This window comes from Diabrotica undecimpunctata, chromosome 6, assembly GCF_040954645.1.
Source record: "Diabrotica undecimpunctata isolate CICGRU chromosome 6, icDiaUnde3, whole genome shotgun sequence".
In the NCBI taxonomy this organism is placed as follows: Eukaryota; Metazoa; Arthropoda; class Insecta; order Coleoptera; family Chrysomelidae; genus Diabrotica; species Diabrotica undecimpunctata.
The window spans coordinates 140,904,593-140,930,502 of NC_092808.1; the positions used below are offsets into that span (position 1 = coordinate 140,904,593).

At 33.7% G+C, this 25,910-nt stretch overlaps 3 protein-coding genes across 7 annotated transcripts in view; 1 reads left to right on the forward strand and 2 right to left on the reverse strand.

Moving 5' to 3' along the window:
- LOC140444648 (uncharacterized) overlaps nt 1-1,212 on the reverse strand; it is a 35,154-nt gene extending 33,942 nt beyond the window's left edge. Inside the window, 2 exon segments of the mRNA XM_072536410.1 lie at nt 715-871; nt 932-1,212. Coding sequence (XP_072392511.1) covers nt 715-871; nt 932-1,212 — 438 coding nt within the window.
- Nucleotides 1-25,910, forward strand: part of LOC140443985 (sodium-coupled monocarboxylate transporter 1-like) — a 244,311-nt gene that overhangs the window by 115,997 nt on the left and 102,404 nt on the right. The window contains exon 1 of one of the 5 annotated variants that reach the window (XM_072535535.1): nt 16,339-16,526. The exons of 3 other annotated variants lie outside the window; for them this stretch is intronic. The gene's annotated coding sequence lies outside the window, so the exon portion shown is untranslated. Of the gene's footprint in view, nt 1-16,338; nt 16,527-25,910 lie in introns of those variants that run through there. One more of the 5 variants, XM_072535539.1, reaches the window with a different exon arrangement.
- On the reverse strand, nt 20,038-23,514 carry LOC140444650 (uncharacterized). Its single transcript, XM_072536411.1, has one exon. It carries the CDS (start codon nt 23,512-23,514, stop codon nt 20,038-20,040), a length of 3,477 nt encoding a protein of 1,158 aa, XP_072392512.1.

Genomic DNA, 25,910 nt, shown 5'->3' on the forward strand with positions numbered 1-25,910 from the left:
TTGTCGTAAAAAAGCTTTAAGCTGGAATCACAGGACAATTATGTCAGTTGTTGAAAGTGTCGATGGCGTGGAAGACAGGAAAATGTTTCTGAACCAGTCATATTGCTCCATATCTTCGGGAAAATGTTTTCCAAAGTGTTCGCTTAATGATAACATGTGTTATGTAAACATATTTTTTAAAGAGTGATCAAGGTGTTCGATTTTTCTTGTAGAATATCTTGCAAAGCAGGGAAACAGTCAATTGCTTAATATTCTAATTTTCTCTTCCATAAGAGCAACTTCTTCTGAAACCCAGTAATTTTATCTGCCAATTGCAGAATATGAGTATTGTTTCTCTGCAAAAACTTATTAAGATTATTTAATTTGTTAAATATGTCACAGAACTATGCTAATTTTATTATAACCTTTGAACTAATAAAGTTTTGCGCATCATCATGTGATTCTGTATGTAAATACGTGTAAAATTCATTTCTTAATTCGTATACATGTGCGAATACGTTGCCTTTGGACGGCCAACGAGAGTTGCAATAATAAATTAAAGAGATGTGCTTTGCCGCCATTTCTTCACAAAGTTTATGTAAAAGTCTTGATTTCACGGGTCGTGTTTTAATGTAGTTCACCACTTTAATAATGCTATCCATCACAACACTTAATTCAGGTGTAATGTTCTTTGCTAATAAGGCTTCTCTTTGTATGACACAATATCCATTTTACACTTGGAGCCTTGGATTTGATGACAGCTTGTAGTCCTCCATACTGTCCAGACATCGGTCGAGCACCATCTGTACACACGCCTACATAGTTTTCCCAGTTAATATTATTTTCAGTCATAAATGAGTTTAAAATCTCGAATAAATCAGCAGATTTACAACTTTAACATATTTTTATGCAAAATAACAAATCCTCACATATATTTGTTTCTTGTATGTACCGTACATAACATATCAATTGAGCATCATCATTACTATCAGTCGCCTCATCCAGTTGAATGGCAAATAAACCTGAAAGTTTCCTTACAATTTGCTCATTACTATCTTCTGCCATGTCGTAAATACGACGACTAACCGTATTGTTTGAAAGAGGTACATTTTTTATTTCTTTAGCTGCCGATTCTCCAATCATCACTGTTACCATATTATCTGCTGCAGGAAAGATCAGTTCCTCAGCGATCGTATGTGGTTTTTTACATTTGGCAACACAGTTAGCTACCATGTAAGAAGCATACAATGCTTTGGTAGGAATTGATGCTCTTGAAACCAAAGCCGTGGTCTGATATTTTAGCTCTCGCAATTTTCTTACAAAAAAGTCTCTTGGCTAACCTTGTAACTGACTGTGAGTTGATTCCAAATACTGTTTTAGTTTATTAGGAAGCATACTTTCACATATTGTGGAAGTTCTACATTCCCTTTAGTATATATAATAACGGATTTATTACGGCTGTCGCCGCTTCTTCGCCCCCAATTTCCATCTTTTTCTGTCATATGCAGTTGCCTCTTCTAAGTCTCTTGCCGCCATTGCTTCATCAATTTCGTTGCGCCAACTTCTCCGTGGTCGTCCTCTCTTTCTTCTTTCAGGAGGGATCCATTCCAGTACTCTCCTAGGCCATCTGTACTCTGGCATTCTTTTAACATGTCCGAACCAGATTAATTCTCTAACATTCTCTTTAGTAAAGCAGGTAAATCCAAATATTGGTCGTCATATTTCCTATATTTCTTCTTTTTACTTAAATTGACATTACTGCTCTCGCCTGATTCTTCACTTCGGTTTCTATTCTTCTAAATATAATTATTCATTGTTGATAGCAAAAAACTCCATGCGACAGTAGGAAACACGGGGGAGGGGAGCCGACCGGCCAAACAGAATGCGTCCGTCGCTCACTCGACTCGTGTCGCGAATGTCCGGATGATTATCCGATTTTCGGATAATTTCGTGGACCATCGGATAATTTTCGGATTGAACAATTTTTTGAATAATTTCCGATAATTCTAGGCCCTTGAATTATACTTTTCGACATGATGTTATATTTTTTATTTGATTTATTTATTAATAAATATATTTTATACTTATTTAAAATCAAATTAATATGGGCGGTGCTGGACGGAGCTTCATACTCTGTTTTCTGTATTTTAAAATAATGTATTTAAAATTAAATTTAAATAAAGTAATTTGATTTCTTTATTTTTTATATTTTAAACAAATGCAATAAACTGGTCTGTTTGCTCCTAACGCCACCTGTTAACGTATTACCAAAGCATGGAAGCATACGTTGTTTATTTCTTAAAAATCTCTCAAATTCATACCAAAAATCAATAATAATACCTATTTGGGACCAAATAATAATAATAATATTATAATAATAATTCGCGGGGGTAGCAGGTAGACACTTTTCTACGATCCTGGTAGAGAATAGGCCTACTTCAGGGAAACGACCCTGCCCACGCGAGCCATGCTTTGCTCTAAATTCCTTACTGAGAGAAATCGTGCCTTTGTCCTTCCAAAATCTAGTTACCTATTTCCTATCCCTCCCTGACAAAGGGCAGCAGCGATCATCAGAACCAGCTCAAGGCGCAAAGGAAATTATCTTGGACCGGCTTGAAATTGCAATACTACAAGCATGACTGGAGCAGTTTGCATGGGTGTGATACTGCGATGGGGAAGGCAACGGGAAAACCACCCCATTATATTTCCCAAAAATCTAAATGGCAGACGGAAACAAGAAAATAGCCTTCAGCACGGAGCACCCCTTAAATGGGGGGAGGGTGCAAAGAACCCCCTTGTCAACTACTATTGAGGTCCAAGGAAGTGGACAAAGAATCCAAATATATGACAGGATGGTAATGATTGCCACCTGGAACGTAGACAGCTTATTTATGTCTGGGAAACCTGCAAACACTGAAGCCGAGATGAGAAAAATAAAAATATACATCTTGGAGATAAGTGAAGTAAAATGGCCTGATTACGGAAAACAAAAAACAAAAGATAAGTACATCTATTGGTCATATTGGTAGTTTTCTACTATCTTTACCGTCATATCCTTCCATATCTGTCCATAGTTAAAATAGCATCTGTTTTTTAAATTTAGTATAAGCCAATTATGGTATGATGGTCATTTATTAATTAATGAATAATATAAATATATAATGCTTATTAATTAATATCACATAGCAGTTCTTTATTGAACACGCTATCTCTACCGGAAGCTGTCCTGAGCTAGCGATCCTTATGCAACACCCTTTACACTAGAGAGTAGTGTGCAAAAGAAAGAATGTATTTAGAAGAAAAAAATGAAATTAAAACAAATGGAATTTATATCCGATCTTTTAGTTTACCAATTTATGTACAAAATCTGTTCGTTATCTACTCATATTCAAATAATATTCTGTATAAGATATAATTTTTAACAACTGATTGTAAGTATCAACATTGTCGTATTGTTGTGTATATTACCACATCGTTAATAAGCGAATTATTTAATCTTATCCTCAGTAGTTGACAAATAAATAATGTCACGTGAAGCAAAACTGATATAACAATTCTTTATCATCTGTCCACTGAATGGTTTTCGGCGTTATTATTGACCACTCGGAATAAACATCTTCTTTTCAATATTTGCCAATCAACTGGAAATAACTTTCGGTTAATATTTCCCAATTAAAACAGAGGCCTTTTCAGTGCGTCATAAACCTGTGAAGTTTGTTGGGAATTCCATCTAACGGGAATCGAGATAGTTAAAAGAGAGTTTACATTCGTTTATTTGCCTTTTGTGTGCTGAAACAATTTTGATAATAAAATAATCAGAAATTAACTTTCACAGAAATGAGGTCGAAAGTTATATAAAAAAAATTATTATAAAGCACATTCCAGTGGCTTATAAAAACATAAAGGGAATTATTAACAAATAATGTTTTGCAATTGTCAGTTAGGTGAGTATTAAAAACAGCATTTGACAGAGTACGCCATGATAAGCTAAAAGACATTCTTGAAAGAAAGGACATAGATAATAAAGATCTGCGAATAATTCTCAATCTATATTGGAATCAAAAAGCTAACATCAAAATAGAAAATGAGATATCACAAGCAAGAGAAATACGTAGAGGAGTACGACAGGGATGCATTTTGTCACCGCTGCTATTTAATGTTTATAGTGAAAGCATCTGCCAGGAAACCCTTTTGCAAGCAAACGAAGGAATCGTAATTAATGGAGAGGTTGTAAATAATATTAGATACGCAGACGCCACTGTACTAGTTGCAAGAACAGTAGAAGAATTACAACTATTACTTACAAATATAAATATTGTCTGCAACAATTATGGCATAAGTATCAATATCAAAAAAACGCGTTTAAAGATCCACTTCTACTTCAAGTGCCATCTCCGCGGCGGAGGTCGGCAATCATCATAGCTATTCGGACCTTTGAGACGGCTGCTCTGAAAAGTTCATTTGATGTAAATCCGTACCACTCTCTCAGGTTGCGCAGCCATGATGTTCTACGCCTCTCTATGCTTCTCTTTCCTTGGATCTTTCTCTGCATAATCAGTTAGAGCAAGGTGTTTTTCTCTCCACGTGTAATATGTCCTAGATATTCCAATTTTCTTGTTTTAATTGTATTTAAAATTTCCAATGATTCCAGTTTTTTCATAGATGTCGACTTCAAGGTCCAAGATTTCACTCCATAAAATAAAGTTAAGAAAAAACATAGCCCCTCGACAACCTAACTCTTAGTTCCAATTTTAAATCCCTTATACATAGCACTTTTCTCATTTTGTTGAAATTTGCTCTAGCCTTTTCTATTCTGATTTTGATCTCCTGAATGTAATCATTTGTGGAGTTAATCATTATTCGTAGATATGCATATTTGTCCACTTGTTCGACGTTGGTTTCGTTTATTAGAAGATTCTCGTTATTTCTTTGAGTTTTCGATATTCTCATAAATTTCGTCTTCTTGACATTCATTGTTAGACCATACTCTTTTCCATACTCCGCTATTCTGGTCACCAGTCTCTGAAGATCACAGTGTCGTCCGCATATCTAATGTTGTTAATGGGAACTCCATTTACCTTTATTCCAGCTGTTTCACGCTCAAGAGCGTTTTTCAGGATCTCTTCGGAGTAGGCATTAAAAAGAATTGGCGACAATACGCATCCCTGTCTCACTCCACATCTAATTTCAATTTCTTCTGACAGCTATTCGTTAACATGTACTTTTGCTCGCTGTTTATAGTATAAATTTGATATGATCCTGAGGTCGTTGTAGTTAATCTTCTTTGATTTCAGGACATTCATTAATTGTTTATGTCGTACTTTATCGAATGCTTTATTATAGTCAATAAAACATTCGTATATATCTTGATTAACGTCCAGGCATCTTTGTGAAATGTGAAATCTTAAGTGAAAAAAGAGCTTCACGCGTTCCTAGGCCTTTGCGAAAACCAAATTCTGTATCATTAGATTCTATGTCCAGTTTGTGATATATTCAGTTATGGATGACTTTTAGTAGTAACTTTAGCACATGAAACATCAAGCTAATGGTGTGGTAATCTCTGCATTCTCTTGCGTTTTTCTTTTTGGGGAGACAAATAAAAATCAACGTTAACCACTCTTTGGGTAATACGCCTGAACTATAAATTTGATTCAAGAGTGTCACTAAACATCAATGTGCTACTCATCTAGAATTTTTAGGATTTCGATAGGAAGCATGTTAGGTCCAGGGCTTTTCCCACTCTTCATTGTAAAGATCTACGCACATTATACAATGAGTGCTGGAAAATTTTAATAAGGAATTCAATTTTCAAAAATGAAATACAGAATTTTCTTGGGTTAAAATCTTTTACGACGTACATACCAACTTTAATTTTATCTTTATTAATAAACAGAAAATGTAAATTACAGCTAATCTGAAATGTTTACAAAAATGTTAAAAATAAATTGTAGAAAAAATAACATAGTTCGTTCAATTTGTTTATATTTATGATAACCTCAACAAAAGTGTCGATGGGACATCACAATAATGGGATTATTGAGAATGTCCACTACAATTATTTCCATATTTATAAAAACGTACATAGATTCATCTAAGTAATTATGAGATAATCGATGAAAGCTACATTAATAAATAAATATCATTTATCATTGCCACAATGGAAAGTTTTTTTAGCAACAAACGTGAACTTTTAATAATTTAGGTATTTAATCTACTTTATTTACTTGTCTTATAATAATTATTATCACAATAAAAAATGAATCACTGACGTCCATAATCACTTAAATAATGAATGGTTTCTCTTTGCTTATCAATTAGTATTAATTGCGCAATAATATTAAATATTTGCACAATCTGGAACTTTTTGTGACTCCTTGTACATTATGTTAAATGTTATTACTATCGAAGAAATAATTCTTTGAAAAATGTTTACTTATCTTAAACAAAACATAAGTTTTATCACCATGTTACTCTTTTTAAATTATCAAGAAATTGGACTACATACACTGCTCTAAAATAATAATTTTTATTCTTATGCATTTAATAATCACATAAAAATTGGAGACTGCAGTTTTATTTATGTTGTTGTCCTTTCAACTTTTTTTTCTTTTTTCATTCTTCTTAGCCCTTCAATGTTCATAACGTGACACACCCATGACATTAGCATAATTCTTATTGTCTCTATGTCAGTATTAGAATGAGTTGACCACCATAATTTTATGGCATGCTTCTAGTTTTGAAGGCACATAATGTTTGAAAGGACACGTTCCAATCTTAAAATTTTTAAATTTTTTTACATTCTTAGTAATTCTAAATATAGGAGATCCATAAAACTTACTGCAACGTACAAATACATTTTTAAAGTTCACATTCCTGTTCAGAGAAAGATACCTGACGGAACTGTTTAAATAAAATAAAATAATAATCAACACAATAACGTACATAAACTAAGACACGAAGTAGAAATTAGTTTTCATGAAGTAGAGCCATAAATTCACTCAAAAATAGAAAGTCACCAGGACCAGATGGAATAATCAACGAGCTTCTAAAACACAAAGGAGAAAGTATCACTCTAGAGATGACAAAACTTATACAAAAATTAATATTGCACTGCAAGATACCAGACGTATCGAGAAACAGCATAATGATACGAACGTTCAAGAAAGGAGATAAAGAAGACGCCAACAATTATAGAGGTGCGGTGTTCAATACTGAACACCGCACTTAAGCTAACCACAAAAGTCCTAACCAACAAAATCAGTAAACTAACAACTTTATCAGATGAACAACAAGGATTCAGATCCGGAATATCCTTTACTAGGTATTTGTACTAAGACAAATCACAGAAAAGGCCATCGAGTACAATAAATCAGCATATCTATGTTTAATAGACCTCACAAAGGCATCCAAGTCGAAGACGTCTTACACCTACTGTATAAAAGAAACATACCAATCAATATTATACAAACCATAGAAAACATTTACTTACATAATCTAATACAGGCAAAGATAAATGGAATTCTAACACAGTGTGTACTAGTACAAAGCGGAGTCAGACAGGGTGACTCGTTAAGCCCACTTCTCTTTAATATAATAATGGACGAAATAATACAAGCAGTACGTAAAGGTCATTGTTATAGAATGGGGAACAAAGAAATCCAAATATTATATTATGCACACGACGCCGCATTAATCGCTGAGACAGAAGACGAGCTCCAAAGATTAACACATATCTTTAATACAACAGCCAAGAAATACAATATGATAATATCAGCAGAAAAAACCAAATATATGATAACATCTAAGTACCCACTACGATGTAAAATCGAAATTAATGGAAAAATAATAAATCAGGAAGCAAGACTTAGATATCTGGAAATAGATATAACTAGTTACGGAGATGTTGAAGAAGAAGTACGACAACAAAGCTTAAAAGCAAGTAAAGCGGCGCGGGATCTCTTAATGACACAATCTGAAAGAACAAACACCTATGACAAGACACAAAAACAAGAATCTATAAAGTAGCAATTAGATATATATTAACATACACGGCGGAGACAAGACCTGAAACATCTAAAACGAGACGACTACTAGAAACAACAGAGATGAAAATACTCCGATGAATATCAGAGAAAAGTATGTTGGATAAGGAGAGAAGCGAAAACATAAGAAGACCATGCAATATAAAAGATATAAATGGATGGTGACAAAACGAAAACACGAGTAGAACGCACACATTAGTAGAATGGCAGAGCATAGGATAGTACGAATAGCACGAGATAAGTCACCAAATGGGCGAAGAAGTATTGGCAGACAAAGAAAAAGATGGTGCGATAATTTAAACAATTTAGGAGACTAATATTGAGGAAGAAACAGGCTTTAAAGCCTACATACAAGAAGGAAGAAGAAGAAGGAAGACATTCAAGAGTTCTGCAATCAGATGTATAGGCTATTGACGTACTTTAGACAAGAATTTCAACGTTAAAGAAGTTTATTACCATAATAGTATATCGGACACTATGAATCCTAAGACCAAACGTCATTTTGAAGTGGAAGGATAGAAGTTTTTTTCTATGAAGCAATGCTTATACCCCTATCTTCATCAAAAAAGTTATGGGGTAAAAAAATCACGTTTTTCTGTATGTTTTTTTGCTTCGTTTATTGAATATATTTTGTTAAAAAATTTGTTTTTTACTTAAAAGGTGACATTTTGATAGGAAATTAAATTTTAAACAACTTTTCTGCAGATATATATGTACGAGAAGTACATACAATTCAAGTAAAAAATAAAAAACTGAAAAATAAACTAACTTACCTCTTTTTCAAAAACGCAGCCTTTTTTGTCATACTTGAGGATCCATCGAAACAATAAAATCTTAACGTTGCTCTCTTAGTTTCTTTTAGTCCCCTTTTTTGGACAAAATCAACAGCCTAGTAGTCGAATAGGAATGTATAGCTCTGTATTATTGTAGGATTTTGAATTCTTTGTGCTTAGGTCTTGTCGGCTTCTTATTTGTTTGAAATCGTATCTTATTTACAGTGTTTTTTTTTGATAAACAAAATCACTTTTTGGTCATTCCACACTTAGAGTTAGTTTTACGTATTTCTTCTAATTTTTTGAATAAAATCCTTTATAAAAAGGTATATAAAAAACCCAGTTGGGCTATGTTGAATTGACAAAACGTTTTCGAAATAAGTATTCCATCATCAGTGTCCTAAAATAGTATTTAACCACTTAATTAAAAAGAACATGAAATAATTTAAGTTTTGACTAAGGGTAATGTAAAATTTGGTTAATACTTACTAGTTAATACATGGATGTAGCCACTAAATATGTGGGTAAAAACTCTTAAAAAATTATTAAATGAAATTTAGTTTACATTATGTCTAATTTACAGTTAAGATGGTACAGTTACCGTTGGATTGGTAACATGGTGACATATGACTCTACATTAAGTTGCAAGTCCTGAGACGGTATGTCTACGAGGACTTTATCAAAGCAACTGATTGAAATGACAATCTTGTCAGGTTATGACGGAAGTTATGGCAGAGCAGTCAGTGTAACTGTATATGTCTATTTAAGACAGAAGCCAACGTTGTTTAAAATTGTGAAAGTTAAAATAAAATAAAATTATAACAGTAATTTTATTCAAAAATTTTTTTAATATATGGTATACAGCCAAATACAGGAACTTAGTTTCCTTGTGGATCTTCTAATTTCTTATCTTTTTTGTAGCTCCAATAAACCACCGAATTAGTTTAGCTAGAGAAATTTCTAGACTCATTTTTCTTCTACCTTTTTAATTTTCCAATAAAAGATTCCGTACATCACGGTCTATGGACGCTGGTAAAGAAAAATTAATATTTCTGTTTCTAAGGATTTTTCTGTTTAATTTATGTTATATATTATAGTTACCGTTGGATTGGTAACATGGTGACATATGACTCTACATTAAGTTGCAAGTCCTGAGACGGTATGTCTACGAGGACTTTATCAAAGCAACTGATTGAAATGACAATCTTGTCAGGTTATGACGGAAGTTATGGCAGAGTAGTCAGTGTAACTGTATATGTCTATTTAAGACAGAAGCCAACGTTGTTTAAAATTGTGAAAGTTGAAATAAAATAAAATTATAACAGTAATTTTATTCAAAAATTTTTTTAATATATGGTATACAGCCAAATACAGGAACTTAGTTTCCTTGTGGATCTTCTAATTTCTTATCTTTTTTGTAGCTCCAATAAACCACCGAATTAGTTTAGCTAGAGGCATTTCTAGACTCATTTTTCTTCTACCTTTTTAATTTTCCAATAAAAGATTCCGTACATCACGGTCTATGGACGCTGGTAAAGAAAAATTTATATTTCTGTTTCTAAGGATTTTTCTGTTTAATTTATGTTATATATTATGATATAATCTAGATAAAAAAATTGGCTTGAACGATTAAAAGATGTCGATTATTCAACACTATTAAGGCACGCTAGTAATTCTGTAGCAATGAATGTTGAATGTATGGACAGGCATCTAATTGGCAGATATACAGTAGTATTTGTCGTCAAACCATTGTTGTATTTGCAAAGTATTCATTGCCGACCTACCTCTGCATGTTTGGCTTTTAGGAAGTGTATCCATTACCATATTCGCCTATTAGTCAGTACGTCTATTACATTTGGTTATTGATGAAAATGGGAACAAGCTATAGGGATAATTTACAAAGCTGATAGTTGATACGATTTGACGCCTTGCTCTCTGCACTGCCTGTACGGCTTTCGTTATTTGCGAATGGTCGTTGCAGATCTATTTGCATATTCACTGTATATCGTATCCTGTTCACTTAACTGAAACATAATCGTTGGAAATGGTAACTTGAAATTATTACTATTGCTAAACGATTAGAACAAAAATTAGTAGTTTGGACTTGACTTGAAGTTTAATTGAACATTTTTATAGGCAAAACAATTAAATGTATTTTCAGTTTATGGATAAGCGTCATCAAATAAAAATTAATTACGGAACATATTGACTAAGAGAATATTTATTTCAAACGGAATTTTTCCGAATAAATCGGTCACTGTAGGAAAATTCTGAGAAAACCGGAAAAAATAACCGCTTAATTTACTAAAATTAATGCCAAAATACCCTATTAACGAATTTAAAAAAAAAATTAAGAATGTAAACTTTTCGACATTTTACGTTAGTTGAGCCAATTGTTTTTCTCTTTTTATGTTGGCAGATGCATCTTGACTAGCTTATTCCTAAAATGTGTCACTATTCTCAACTCACGGTTTGCCAATAAAAACGAGAAATCGGATTTCACCCATTTGCAGTTTTCAATACCCTCCAGGAAATGGAGAAATTGTAAAATGTGTACGATGAAGTGGTGAAATATCTTATCCTCTAGTTATGTATCTCTTAGATTCCTCTCTATTCTTAAACTTAAAAGCCTTATTCGCTATAGTGATTTTACAATTTCTGAGAACCTTTACATTGAAGTTTAGCAGAAATGCCCACACTTTTACCACGTTATCCTGGTGAATAATGCTTTAAAATTTTATAGTACTGAACCAACTAATTTTCATTCAAATAAACCAAGAATAAAAAGCTACAAAATGTGTGTTGTAGTCAGTCCAATGAGCACTGGCTCAAAGGTTTTTATTTGTTCTATTCATCGAGTATAATGAATAATAAAGATTTAAAGAATGAACAGCATTTAAATGGTTCCAGAGGAAAAACCAGTTGGAAAACGTTCGAAAATAATGTGTCGAACAGATGAAGATGTAAGAATTCCATACCAAGGCTATAATTCTCATAGATCGCCAGTTGAGTATGGTCACTCGCATGGTCGTATGGTCGTCGCCACAAAGGACGAGAAGGTGTCCTATTTATCCGGAGCCGATGTTCTCACCGGCGAGGTTTTTCCCTTAGAAGAGGCATAGTTGGCGAAAGTCTTGGTACTAAAAGGTCCAGCGGTGTGACTCAAAGATCAATTTCGTCGCCACTCTTCCTCCTTGAGACATTCGAGGAATTCCTTGTATTCGTGTTTCCCCCGGGCACGCCGAATCTGCTCCTTAGCATTTTCCGAAAGGATTTCCATCAAATGCTTAAGGATGAACCGGCCTTCGTAAATGAATTCTTCCTGTGAGAGATCCTCGTTGGTGAATCTCACTAGCCTGCCGGGATTCTCGTACATCCGTTCGAGCTCCCCGTTGTACGCACCAGGATGAGCGTGGCGCATGTATTAACGGACAATAATGTTATGCTTAAATGTGCGCTCACATATGGCGCAGATGTTGTCATCATCTTCTCTAGGTCCTCGGCAGCGTAGCCTTCGTATGTGAGTGTCCATACCGGCTTGCATGGCAATTTTGGTACCACAGACGCAGATCACCATCTTGTTCGATGGTATTAGAATTAACTAGATGAGTAAGAAACAATAACTTACTTACCACTTAGAACTTTGGGATCTACGCTAATTCTAAAACCTAAGCTCCTAGAAACTGGAAGGGTGAACAGTCTTATGAGAGTTCGAAAACTGAAAGGATAGTAACTATACTGGTATGTAACTCAAGAGTCCGAAGTAAGGAACTAAAGCTCGAATATGGTACACACCTCCGATCAGGTACACCCTGTACAATCAGCAATCACTCTTCGCCGAATCAGAGTACTTGCTCTAAAAAGTGCTAGTATTTCTGATCCAACGAATATGGATTCCCAGCTCTACCAACGAGGAGGTCTGTACTAGGACGATTTTGGTGGTAAGGTGAAACACGACGTTCACCCAGAAGCAAATATGACTGAAGAAGTTCTTACAAGAGATTTAGAAGACTCAAGTACAAGGCAAACTTTAGCTAATTACGTCTGACGAATGACGGGCCAAGCAATACCACTTTATAGAGCCACCTAACTAAAAGCACTGTTAGGTTTGTTATTTTTATCTGCGGCTTTAAAAAATAATCACCTCTCAGCTGACGTTTCGTTTGATAGCACTTATTATGGCCATAGATATAAAGCAACGATGAGTAAAGAAAGGTTTAACTTTTTGATCAATTCTTTACCATTTGATAACTTCTTGACAAGAGAAGAACGTAGAAAAGAAAGTTGTTTTGATCCAATATCTAAAGCTGGTTCATATGTGACAATCGAAGAACAACTCCTAGGATTTCGTGGCAGGTGTCCATTTCGCATGTATATGCCAAACAAACCTAGTAAATACGGCATAAAAATACTTATGGTTTGCGATGTTGCTACGAAATATGTAATAAATGCAACACCGTATCTGGGTAAATCTACTGTAACCAACGGCATTCCTTTAGCAGAACATTTTGTCACAAGCCTGATGAGACCTTTACATGGAAGTAGACGTAATGTGACAATGGACAACTGGTTTTCCAGTATCCCTTTTGCGAATAAATTATTATCTTCCTCTTACAATTTGACAATGATCGGAACACTCCGGAAACATAAAGGAGAAATACCTCCTGAATTGCTCGATAAAAAAAGTTGGAAGTGCGGTTCAAGTATGTTTGTGTACGATGAAAACATGACTTTATTATCTTGTAAACCTAAGCAAAATAAGACAGTTCTTCTACTTTCAACCATGCATTTTTCTGGAAACATTATTCATAAAACAACAAAACCCGAAATAATCCATACATATAATTCAACTAAAGGGGCTGTAGATACGTTTGACCAAATGTCTCAGATCATTTACTGTAATAGGAAAACTGGAAGGTGGCCGCTATGCATATTTTACAATATGATGAATGTTGCAGGAGTAAACGCTTTTGTAATCTACCATCACAATGCAACTAAAAACAAACAGGAGCCATTATCAAGATTAAATTTTATACTGAAACTTCATGTACAATTAACGAAGCCGTGGCAATAAACAAGACTCCAAACAGTACCAACTTTATCAAGAAGTCTCAAAGAGAGTCTTTCCATGCTTTTAAATTTAACGCATGTTGCTGAAGACCGCCGAGGTCTCCAAGGGAAAGGAAAACGGACTTACTGGAGTTTATGCTCTACAGCAAAGAAACGAATGACAACTACCAAGTGTGGGAGTGCCTTGTGTGAAGAGCATCAAATAAAAATCTGAATGGAATGTGTACATCAATAGAAGGTTATCGTTTCTATATAATTTGTAATGTTTCTTGTACATATTATTACAAAATTATGTTCTGTGTCAAAAGTATCTATTTTATGTTGTTTTTGTTTGGATTATTAATATTTCAATGTTTTTTACCATTGATAAAATGAATAACATTGATTAAATGAAAAACTGGCATTGAAGAACTTTTTGCAGACGAAAGACCAGAAATAGCAGTGGCAGAACCTACAGACGACACAACAGGGCCTGAAATCCTAAAAAGCGAGGTAGAATATGCTATAAGGAACACAAAAGGGGGTAAAGCTGCAGGACCAGATGAAATTCCTGTAGAATTGTTGAAACTAATAGACGACGACGCACTTGAAATAATGGTGAACCTCTTTAACACAATTTATAGAACAGGCATCATACCAAAGAAATGGCTCTCCTCTACTTTTGTCACAATCCCGAAGACGAATAACGCCAGAGAGTGTTCAGACCACAGAACTATAGCATTGATGAGCCACACACTAAAAGTATTTTTTAAAATAATTCACAAAAGAATATTTAATAAATTAGAAGAGGACATAAGCGCCACACAGTTTGGATTCAGAGGTGGACTGGGAACACGGGAAGCTTTGTTTGGTCTGAGTGTGTTAATGCAAAGATGTTTGGATGTAAACCAAGACCTCTACATAGGTTTCATAGATTTTGAGAAGGCCTTCGATAAAGTCAGACACCAAAAGCTGTATGAAATCCTAAGAAGCAAAAACATCGACAGTCGCGACATTAACATCATATCCAGGTTGTACTGGGGACAAACAGCAAAAATCAAAGTTGATAATGAGTTAACCGAAAAAATTGAGATTCGTCGAGGTGTGCGTCAGGGTTGTGTGCTTTCTCCACTATTATTCAATATATATATAGCGAAACAATATGTCAGGAAACGCTCCTAGAGCAAAACATTGGTATGAACATTAACGGAGAGGTAATTAACAATATACGATACGCTGATGACACGCTAATAGTAACAGATAACCTAGCAAATTTACAGTTTTGATGGAAAACATAAACACCCATACCAAAAAGTATGGTCTAAAACTGAACATCAAAAAGACTAAATTCATGATTGTAACAAAGAAGCTATACACCAATGTGAATTTAACCATGAATAATCAGCCAGTTGAAAGAGTTACACAAATATTTAGGGATTTGCTTCACTGATACTAATGACCAGACAAGAGAAATCAAGAGGCGAATAGAGATAGCGAGACAATCGTTTGTCAAAATGAAAAAGTTCCTATGCAGCCAGGACATAAATATAAACTTAAGAACGAGAATGTTAAGGTGCTATGTTTTCTCCGTTCTGCTGTACGGCATGGAAGCCTGGATACTGAAAAAGATAAACATCAAAAACATTGAGGCATTCGAGATGTGGTGTTACAGGAGAATATGGAAAATACCATGGACAGAAAGAGTAACAAATCAAGATGTTCTGCTGAAGATGGGGAAGGAATGCGAAGTCATAAAAACCATACAAACGAAAAAACTGGAATATCTGTGCCACATAATGAGAGGAGAAAAGTACTCTCTGCTTAGACTCATAATCCAAGGAAAAATCTCGAAAAAGAGAAATGTGGGACGTAGGAGGATTTCCTGGTTGCGAAATTTAAGGGAATGGTATGGGTGCAGTTCAATACAGTTGTTCAGAGCTGCAGCCAACAAAGTAAAGATTGCTGTGATGGTAGTCAACCTCCGATAGGAGACGGTACTTCAAGAAGACGAAGAATGTTTTTTATTTGTATCGTTCCTAAATATACTTCTCTTGAAATTAAACCAATTTGTTTTAATTAGATATGAAATAAAAAGAAACTACTAGACCTAAATCAGTGAGTACGTAAAATTTACGTATAGTTAGCATTTACGTATGTTAAAGAAACGTTGGTATTCTAGGGTTAAACCGAAAGCAAAATTTGAAAGAACATAATAAAGGAATATTGACACAGGATGTGAACATTAAGTAGCCTTTAATTTCAAATCAATCTTGAAAATATAAAGAAATTACGAAAAACAAATAATATTTGCCAATTCGATTCTAAAATTTTTTCAAAACATCAAAAATAATTAATCATGTATTAAATCTAGGTTTTGGTTTATTTTTGATTGGAATTATTGAGCAGTGTATAATAATAGACGAAGTGCTGGTAAGCTGTCAGATAAATATCCCAATTTAATGAGTTCTTGATATGCCGATTTAATGTGTTATGTTTGCTCGAAGCTTATCAACATAACTTTTAATATTACACCAATTTAAATATTTGCTCGTTTGATTAAAATCATTTAAATACACTTCCACCGAAGAAAATGGCGTTCATTTGTGTTGTTTTTATCAAGTGATTGGTCACTCAACTTGCACTTTAACATACCTGCTAGTGTTTACCTGGACAAGGTACCAAGGTAACTTTTTTTCGGATGTTATGTTTTAAAATGGTTCAAGATAAGATCTTTTATTGTTTTGTTGTTTTTGTGTTTATGTTGTTCTTATCGGGATTTGATTTATTGGACTACTAGTTTGTTTACTTGAAAAAGCAATACTTTATATTAGATAATTTCAATAGTGTTGTTCGTCGTACTACGGAAACTTTTTTACCTATTGGCTTTAAATTATTGCTGTAAAATTCCATCAGGAGATGTGAATAAAAAGAAAAAATATATTTGTTCATATTTTCGATAGAAATTAAATATCTTGACTTTTAAATAAGGCGCTTTGTGTATGGTGAGTAAAAAAATAATAAAAATATTCATGATCATATTCAAGTGTTAATCATGAATTAGTGTGAGAGACAATTATTATTGCTCGTTAGTAGATATTGCGGCACTTGGCGCTGGGAAAATTTTACCGACCGTGGGAAAAAGCGGCATCCTTTGATGTTTGCACCTGCTCAGGTGTTCGGGTGACATCACGCTTACTGACAAGTCGAATCATTTTTTCTTTTCCTTTCTTTCGTCTTCTTCTTTTTCTTTCGCTAATCTGTTTTTCATCTCATGTTACCTTCTTCTATTCACTAATTGAACGTCCACTGCTTGACAGGGGAACCCAATATTTTATACACTGTTACATATAAGCTTTCGTTCTTTCGTCTAGTGCTCGACACAGATTTTTTCGCCCAGTACTCTACATAGGTCTACGATTCTTTCCTCCAGTGCTATACATAGGTCTACGATTGTTTCCTCCAATGCTTTATATAGGTCTTCTTTTTTTGTCCACGGCTAGACACAGATCTTGTCGCAAATCATCAAAGTGTCCCACTGCCCAAATTAGATAACCAATATTTTCTTCTTTTCGTCCGTTGTCTACTTTTATATTTAGATGCTGATATATACAAGGTAAGGTGAGAAAACACAATTCATGTTACAGTGATAGTGGGGATATGATCACAGACGGTTCTTCGATAACCATCAGACAACAATTCCCCGATGCATATTAAAACATACAGAGAACACTTTACGTACTCAACTCAATAAGTGACAGCCCGGTTTGTAAGCGAGTCTGACAGACACCCTAAGTTTACAGTACTACTCCCACAATGTGGTACCTGGCGTGTTTCTGTGCGGCAAAAGTGGACCATCCGTTTATACTATAAAGGGGCCACCAAATATTCAACGTTGAAATGTGATATAATGTATCGATATGATCAATTATTAAAGAATAGTGACCAAAACTCTTGCGAGTTGCATACTATATTTTATCTACGATCATAAGTTAAGTATTTTAAAAAATCCAGAGTATATAATATACAGAAGATATTTAAAAGGACAGTTGGAACAAAAATTCAGTCTTATCAGCAGTCAGTACGGAGAAGGTGCTACTGACAGAAAATGATATTAAAATGGTAGGTAAGCGAAGGAATGAAATTGAGTGAATATATTATGAAAAAAAAAACATATATTGAACGCAAATGTAACCAATTCGGTTCCAACAAATTTTGTTCTTAACAGCATCCACCGCTATTCGGTACGGTTACACGACCGCCGGAAGAGGTTTTGTTAGTATGGGACAAACAGTCAGTATGAAAGCGAAATGATTGTCTTTTTTCCATCACACACTTGAATAAACATTTTTATTGATTTTATTAGAAGATACTTAAACTGAAAACTAAACTCCTGTTGGGTAACTGGCTATTAAAAACATACTTAAAAATTAAATCAGGAAAGAAGACCATTAAGATTTGTCGATCGATTTTCTTATTATTATTTTAGGTGACAACACGAACACTAGATCCTAATTTAATAGGATCGGTTCATAATTCGCCAATGGTCCATATCAGATATCTTTGTGAATATTAAATTTCAGTAGATGTTTTTTACGATCTAATGCTAGACAACTTTGTTACATTTTATTAAAAAGATGGCAACACGAACACTAAATCCTAATTGAATAAGATCGGTTCATAATTCGCCAGTGGTCCACATCAGATATCTTTGTGAATAATATGTTTTAGTAGACGTCTTTTTACAATCTGAGGCTAGACAACTTTTTTTTACAATTTAGTAAAAAAGTGGCAGCACGAACACGGGATCCTAATTTAATAAGATCGGTTCATAATTCGCCAGTGGTCCATATTAGATATTTTTGTGAATAATATGTTTTAGTAGACGTCTTTTTACAATCTGAAGCTTGACAACTTTTTTTACAATTTAGTAAAAAAGTGGCAGCACGAACACTAGATCCTAATTTAATAAGATCGGTTCATAATTCGCTAGTGGTCCATATCAGATATCTTTGTGAATAATATGTTTTAGCAGACGTCTTTTTACAATTTGAGGCTAGACAACTTTTTTGTTACATTTTATTAAAAAAAGTGACAACACGAACACTAGATCCTAATTTAATAAGATCGGTTCATAATTCACCAGTAATCCATATCAGATATCTTTTGTGAATAATATTTTTCAGCAGACGTCTTTTACGATCTGATGCTAGACAACTTTTTTTACATTTTTATCAGATAAAAACGTAACAACTCGAACACTAGATCCTAATTTAATAAGATCGGCTGATAATTCGCCAATGGTCCATATCAGATATCTTTGTGAATAATATGTTTCAGTAGACATCTTTTACGATCTAATGCTAGACAACTCTTTGTTACGTTTTTATCAGAAAAATATGGCAACACGAACACTAGATCCTAGTTTAATAAGATCGGTTCATAATTCGCCAATGGTCCATATCAGATATCTTTGTGAATAATATGTTTCAGTAGACGTCTTTACGATCTGATGCTAGACATATTTTTGTTACATTTTTATTAAAAAAAGGTGGCAACAGGAACACTTGATCTTAATTTAATAATATCAGTTCATAATTCACCAGTAGTCGCTAACGGATATCTTTTGGTAGTCTTAACATCTTCTAAAACTTAATGAACAAATTTTATAATATTTAACCCTAATATGCTATACATCGTTTTAAGATCTTTAAATTAATCAGTAACTCATAACAGATACCTGGTAACGTTGTTTTACTATAAAAATTTTAAAAGCCAACTACAATATGTGATAGAAAAACAGACAACCAAATAGACGCTGGATAATAGAGAACGGAAAACTAATTTATGAAAAATTCTTAAAAGACACATTTAATACTAATATAAAATATGTACATATAACTAAATAATAAAAAGCCGTGTATTAAAACTACAATAATCAATAATATTAACATTATAAATAAATTTATACATATTTTTAAATTTTCATTTTCTTATAACCAAAAGGAACGGAACTAAAATCTTCTAAAAATTTTCTTTTTGTAGAATGTGGTCGATAATTTTTATGGATTTCCTGTGTTATGACTTGATGTTCTGTTGTTCGTCTAACTTGTTTACTTATGATTTTAATACCTTCCGACTTTACAAGTACCATCTTTTTAATAGTATCAAAATTAATTAATTGCGAGTTTAAATAATTAAGGGAAATTCCCTTTAACTTTGCAACAAAATTTTTCGTCACCATTAGGAAGTATGTATTTATAAGCATAATTTTTGGGGCCTCCAGAAACGAACTCTGAAATATGACCACCACTTAGCTCATCAGTTAAATCACCAATACAGTCACCGGTAGGAAGATCAGGCAGACCGTCTCTGGAAATGTACACAATTGAATCGGTATCATAATATAAAGTACGCTCGCCCACTATGTCTAAATAGGAATACAGTTTGAGGCGGGCTAGAGCCGTAACGTATGAGGCCAGAACGACGTTTACAGTGGAAGACATTGAAAATGCTTCTTCCACATACTCCCACGTAACAACCAGTGTTTCCTCGTTTACAGGAACCACAGTATTTACATAGATCGAGGGATTAATCATCATAGCAAAGAATTCTTTAGGATTGTTTACAATAGAAGTTTTGGGAAGATTTTCTCGCTGTGCAAATTTACCCCAGAACGAATTAAGCATTAATTTAGCTAACGATCTAAGGCCAGGATTAGCCGTTATTTCGGTAAACTCTAACCGAACGTCTTCTATCTGGAGAAACTGTTCGATGTATCGGTTTTTTTCTTCGGCTGTTACACAACCACGGGGCCATCCTGAAGCTTGCTGCTTGATTTTGATGAATTTATTCATCATGTCGGAAAAGAGACCATTTTGATGTTTTGACAATTCACGGGTTTCGTACGACCAGATTTCGTAGGTCTCGACTATTTTGTAACCCTTTTCCAAAGCTTTTACAACTTCTTCAATTACCCATGTTCCTGTAAGTGACTTCTGTTCGTCGGAATGCTGACATTCTCCTTGCATAAAGTCCTCGCTGCATTTACGACAAAGAACAAACATGCATTTATTGTTTATTTTTGCGGGTAGAACAGGATGATAAAGGTTTGAGGGAGGAAGTACTTTACACTTTATTAAACCAGATACTCGTGATAAATCTATATGCCGGCATTCATCTCCTACAAAAATTTTAGGATGACCTAGAGGAAATTTTCCACGCTTACATACCCAAGGGTATAGGGAACAAACATCGACATATTTGATCTTTTCATTTTCTTGAGCCTTATAATACTCCACGGTGTTACCAGTACGACCACCATACAAAGCATCCCTAGCATTTATAGGTTGAGTTCTCATTAAGGGGTGATCCTCAGTAAATGATTTTATCTCAGGCGTCATAGTTTTTCTGAAGGCACACTCCCAGATTTCAACGACTTCATATCCCAGAGATTTTAGATATTGATTTTTGGCAGCAGTTCTGTCATAACGATTTTCCATGCAGTGTGAAGGATCGTCATGAAGAGGAGCCAATCTGTTTTCGGGATAACATTGGGGACAACCATGATAGTAACAACCCTGAAATTCAAACACGATATTTTCGTAAAGACCATCCACTTTACAAGTATTAATAACAGCCTCAAATCCTCGTGCAGCATGCTGTATTTTAATATTACGCTGTTTCTCTTCCCAAAGTAGCCACTGCAGAGCTATTTTTGACTGATTATCTTTAAAACGATAACCACCTTTAGGAATAAGACCTATTGTGTCAGATTGTAGGAAATTTCGTCTAAATACTTTACTACAAGTCGAGGCTACGGTAGTAGCTTCCATAAAAGGACAGACATTTGACGTATTCAATAATTGTTTCCTAAATGTAAGACAAGCCTGTGTTAATATCATGACATCGGAAATACAATAGTCAACGATCTCTTTCTGAAAATCAAAAACATAACCGTTAGCAACTTTATCAGTATGCCAATTTATTAACTTATCACGTGCATCCTCCTTCAAATTATCGATATCATAGAATTTTAGAGAAGGTATAGGTCCGAGATAAGATTGATTTTCCCCTTTATTAAACAAATGTGGGAAATAGCCCTTTTTTAACTCTGTTAAACCAAAAGCTTTTGGTAAAGCTGACAAGGCCATAGGAAAATAATTAAGACTGTCGAGAAAACGAACATTCCCAACACTCATCGAAACTAACTTCGTACCCCGCATGATAAGATCAGGGGTTAAATCGGTCTTTGTGAGGATGTAATTCAACACGAACTGATTATCGAAACCCCCTCCGTTATGTGCCAAAACGACAACATTCTTAAATTTTTTCCTAATTTGAAAAACATATTCAATAAAAACAGAAATAACATTTTCGTTTAAAACATTTAGACGAAAACCGCATGTTTGACAAAACTGTAATTTTTCTTCCTGAAGACAATTGTAACATCGCTGACTAAATACACAGAGATTTGGTTCTTGAAGAAGTGAACCATCTAGCAATATTTTTTCCTGGCGAGTCTCAAGATCATAAAAAATGAACAAAAAATCTTTTGAGGGAGGTTTACCAGAATCAGGCTGCATGTAACAAAGATGATCTGATGGGTAATTTTTACCACAAGTTTTACAGAAGATCTCCCCACAGATATGACTTTTAGTGTAGATTTTGTAACATTGCTTACACCTTTTAATTTTGTCACATATGTCGTTAATGTGAACGTTGAAACATACCTCACCATAAAAGTCCCGGCCGCATTTATCGCAGGGAACTTTAACAGCTTCTTTGGAACAAGCTGGTGAACGACGACATGCAAAGCACGTACCAACGCAGCTGTGTCCGTCTTTATGGTCGTAGGGTTGATAACATTTATCACAGAAATACGTACTGATAAACGCACTGGTCACTGACCTAATTACATTAAAATGGCCTTTATGAAAGAGAAGGTTTAATTTTGGTCCGTAAGTGTGCCCCTCATAAATGACATCACGTCCCTTAGTTCCATATCTATAGACCACAATCTTATAGTCTGTTAGATATGCCTGAAACTGTTGCAACTCAGGAATTCCAGCTCCCTCACTAGGAATAACAACACCAGACCTATCTATTAACTGCAATGCTCTTTCCCGTTGTATTTTCCCTCTATCGCGACATATTTTTGTAAGTTCAGGGTCTTTGTCAACGTAAGCTTTGGCTACAACCAAAGCGTATGCAAGGCATAGGTTATCGTTGTTTTTAATAACAACAATTCCTCGCCGTTTAGAACACTCCTCTTTAAATGAATTGTACTTACGACCTCTACCCTTTCCAGTAGGCATTTTTACGGTAGTAATACCAAGACAAAACGTTTCGGTGTTTAAACCGGTGCTGTTGCTCTGATATATGGAACTTATGTGGTTCCATATATCGTCAACTGTCACCTCTGAGGCTGGTTTAAACCTCATCCATCCCTGGCCTCTAACGAAATCCTTGGAGCAAAAAGTGAAACCGACCTGATCATGTGGCAAAATATTTACAGTACCCTTTCGAACAATATCCTCGATGGCCTTTTTAATCCAACTTACGGGTTCCTCACCTGGCGGTACATCCTTAATTTTAAATTCCAGAGTTCGTCCCTGGACACCAAATTTACGGATTTTCGTGGTTTGATCTCTGACAATTAAAAACTTTTCCATTTTACGTATAATAAACTTATAAATTATTGTAAAATCAAAAAAAAATCAAAAAGTCAAATTTTTCAAAAAAAATTATTATACTCACCAAAGTACGTCTGAACACTAGAAATATCTGGAACAGACTAAATAAAATACTTTAACGTAGGGTATAAGGTAGACTTCTAGCTAGACGGAAAACTGAACGATAATTCCAAAGGTCCCAAAAAGGTTTAGATTTGTGTAAAAATGTGTAAGAATCAATCTAAAAGAGTAGATCTGTTTAAATTTATAAATTTGGTTACACCTTAAAAGTGGGTAACAGTGCTACACAAAACCGAACATGAAAGTAGTGGAAGAAGCGTTGTATTAATAAAAAAAACTATACCTCACTTGATCGTTTCGTTTATTGTAGCGACCACAATGCCTAAACCGTGCGATTGAAGAACGACGTGAGATTGTCAGGATGTACTGCAGAAGTTAAAAACATGTGTGAAGTATGCAATATAGCTAAGGCATATGAAGTAAAAAGCACATTAAAAAAAAAAAAATTGTAAAGATATTAAATACTATGGACTTAATATAAATGTCATATACTATAAATATCACAAAAAAATTATGAGCCGAGAAAGAAGCCATTTATAACATGTTGCTAAAAGCTTTGAGAAAGGTTCAAAGTTCAAACTTTCCCGAATTATGTAATTTTAAATAATTCGTTAACAATTTATAATAAAAATACTAAAAAGTAACCTTTTGTAAAATATATGTAAGCATCAACACAGAACCCCGCACTAATAACATTAGGTCAAAATCGGGGGTAAATGGATACCGTTTACCACTAAATTCTGGTCTATTAGTTATAAGGCATTTAAGAAATAGCAGTATCAATACGACAAAACTTGGTCCAGTATGAAATTTATGGTAAAATTACGGGGCGGTTTGTATTTATAAACAATTTAAAAAATTTAAGAGAAGGTGCATGTAAGAAGGAAAAGAGCTTTCGCAAAAAGTTTATTTATAGTGATTGTTAGAATTAATTCGGAAGTTTTAATTTGGTATCTTTTCTACTTAGAATTTATTTATTGGGAACAATTATTTACACAAGTAACACATCTCGAGAAAATTTATAAACGGACACTTTCGATAACCCTTTAAAATATATATTTACACAAGAATTTTCGCATTTAATATTTTGCGGTTAATAGTGTATATTTCAATAGATATAAAGGACAAAAACGTTTATTAACATGTATAACAAAGTTGTAAAAGCACAGTAAAAAAATTGTCAAACTTTTCCGAAATAAAATAAAAATTAATAAAAGTATAGCATTTCTTGAAGATATATTTAAAAGATTCGTAGCTTACTTGAAAAATGTTAAGATTTTTCACTAATATTTTCTCTTTTTAAATTTGTTTATCTATACATACCAATAAAAAACCGCATATATTTTAAAAACTATAACGATTTACCTTATGAACTCCCTAATAACTGTTAAGTAACCACATATACAATAAAATATATTTTTTAAACCTACAAAACAAGCAAATTTTCATGTGTGATATCATACAGCAAAATTAAAATACATTTACCGATTTACAAGAAATTAATCAACAGTTTGAATTTTTAAATTAAATCTTATTTGTGTAACCTGCCTTCATCAATTTGACACATTTGTAAAGAAATCACTATAAGGTAAAGAGTAAATGGCCTATAAATCAAATATATACACTTTGTAATACCTGTGACAAGATTTTCTCATTTCTGAGGTAAAACAGTTAACTAGCATAAACGCCTAATTTAATTACTAATATTTATAAAAATCACGTTTTAATACAGTTAAACTAAATATATTTAACTGTCTCTGAATAACTTATTATTTTGTGACATGCAGGGCCCTAAAAACCGTATTATGCGATTTCGAAAGGGTTAAGACAGCTTTTTTCTTTGATCGTATTTATTAATTTTCTCGATTGAACGGTAACGTAGAAAAACTATAAAAATATATCCCTTTCTTTCTAACTCCTTTGTATACGTACAACTACTTTAAAGATTCTTCAAATATAAAAACCATCTTAGTCAAAAAAAATTAAAAGCAATATTTTTTAATTATGTTTTAACAGAACGAAAAATTTTTAATATTAAAAAAAAATTTCGTTCATTTTAATTAATTCGGTAGTACTAATATAGAATACCAAATAACGAGTAAACTATAATATCTAAATATAAAACCCAAGACCAATTCCAAGAAATTCCTATATAATTTTAAAATGTTCATTTCCAAGATCCATTTATAGCAGGGTTAGAACTAATTAAAAATGTATAATTTAATATTATCTTGAATTTAATGGTTAGTTAGGTATTAGGAATAGAAATAGGTACCTATGGGCGATAATTGAGAGATTTATTAATAAATCTAAAC

Excerpts from the sequence above, each read along its gene's own strand:
- LOC140444650 (XM_072536411.1), bottom strand. The coding sequence starts at position 23,514 with ATGGAAAAGTTTTTAATTGTCAGAGATCAAACCACGAAAATCCGTAAA.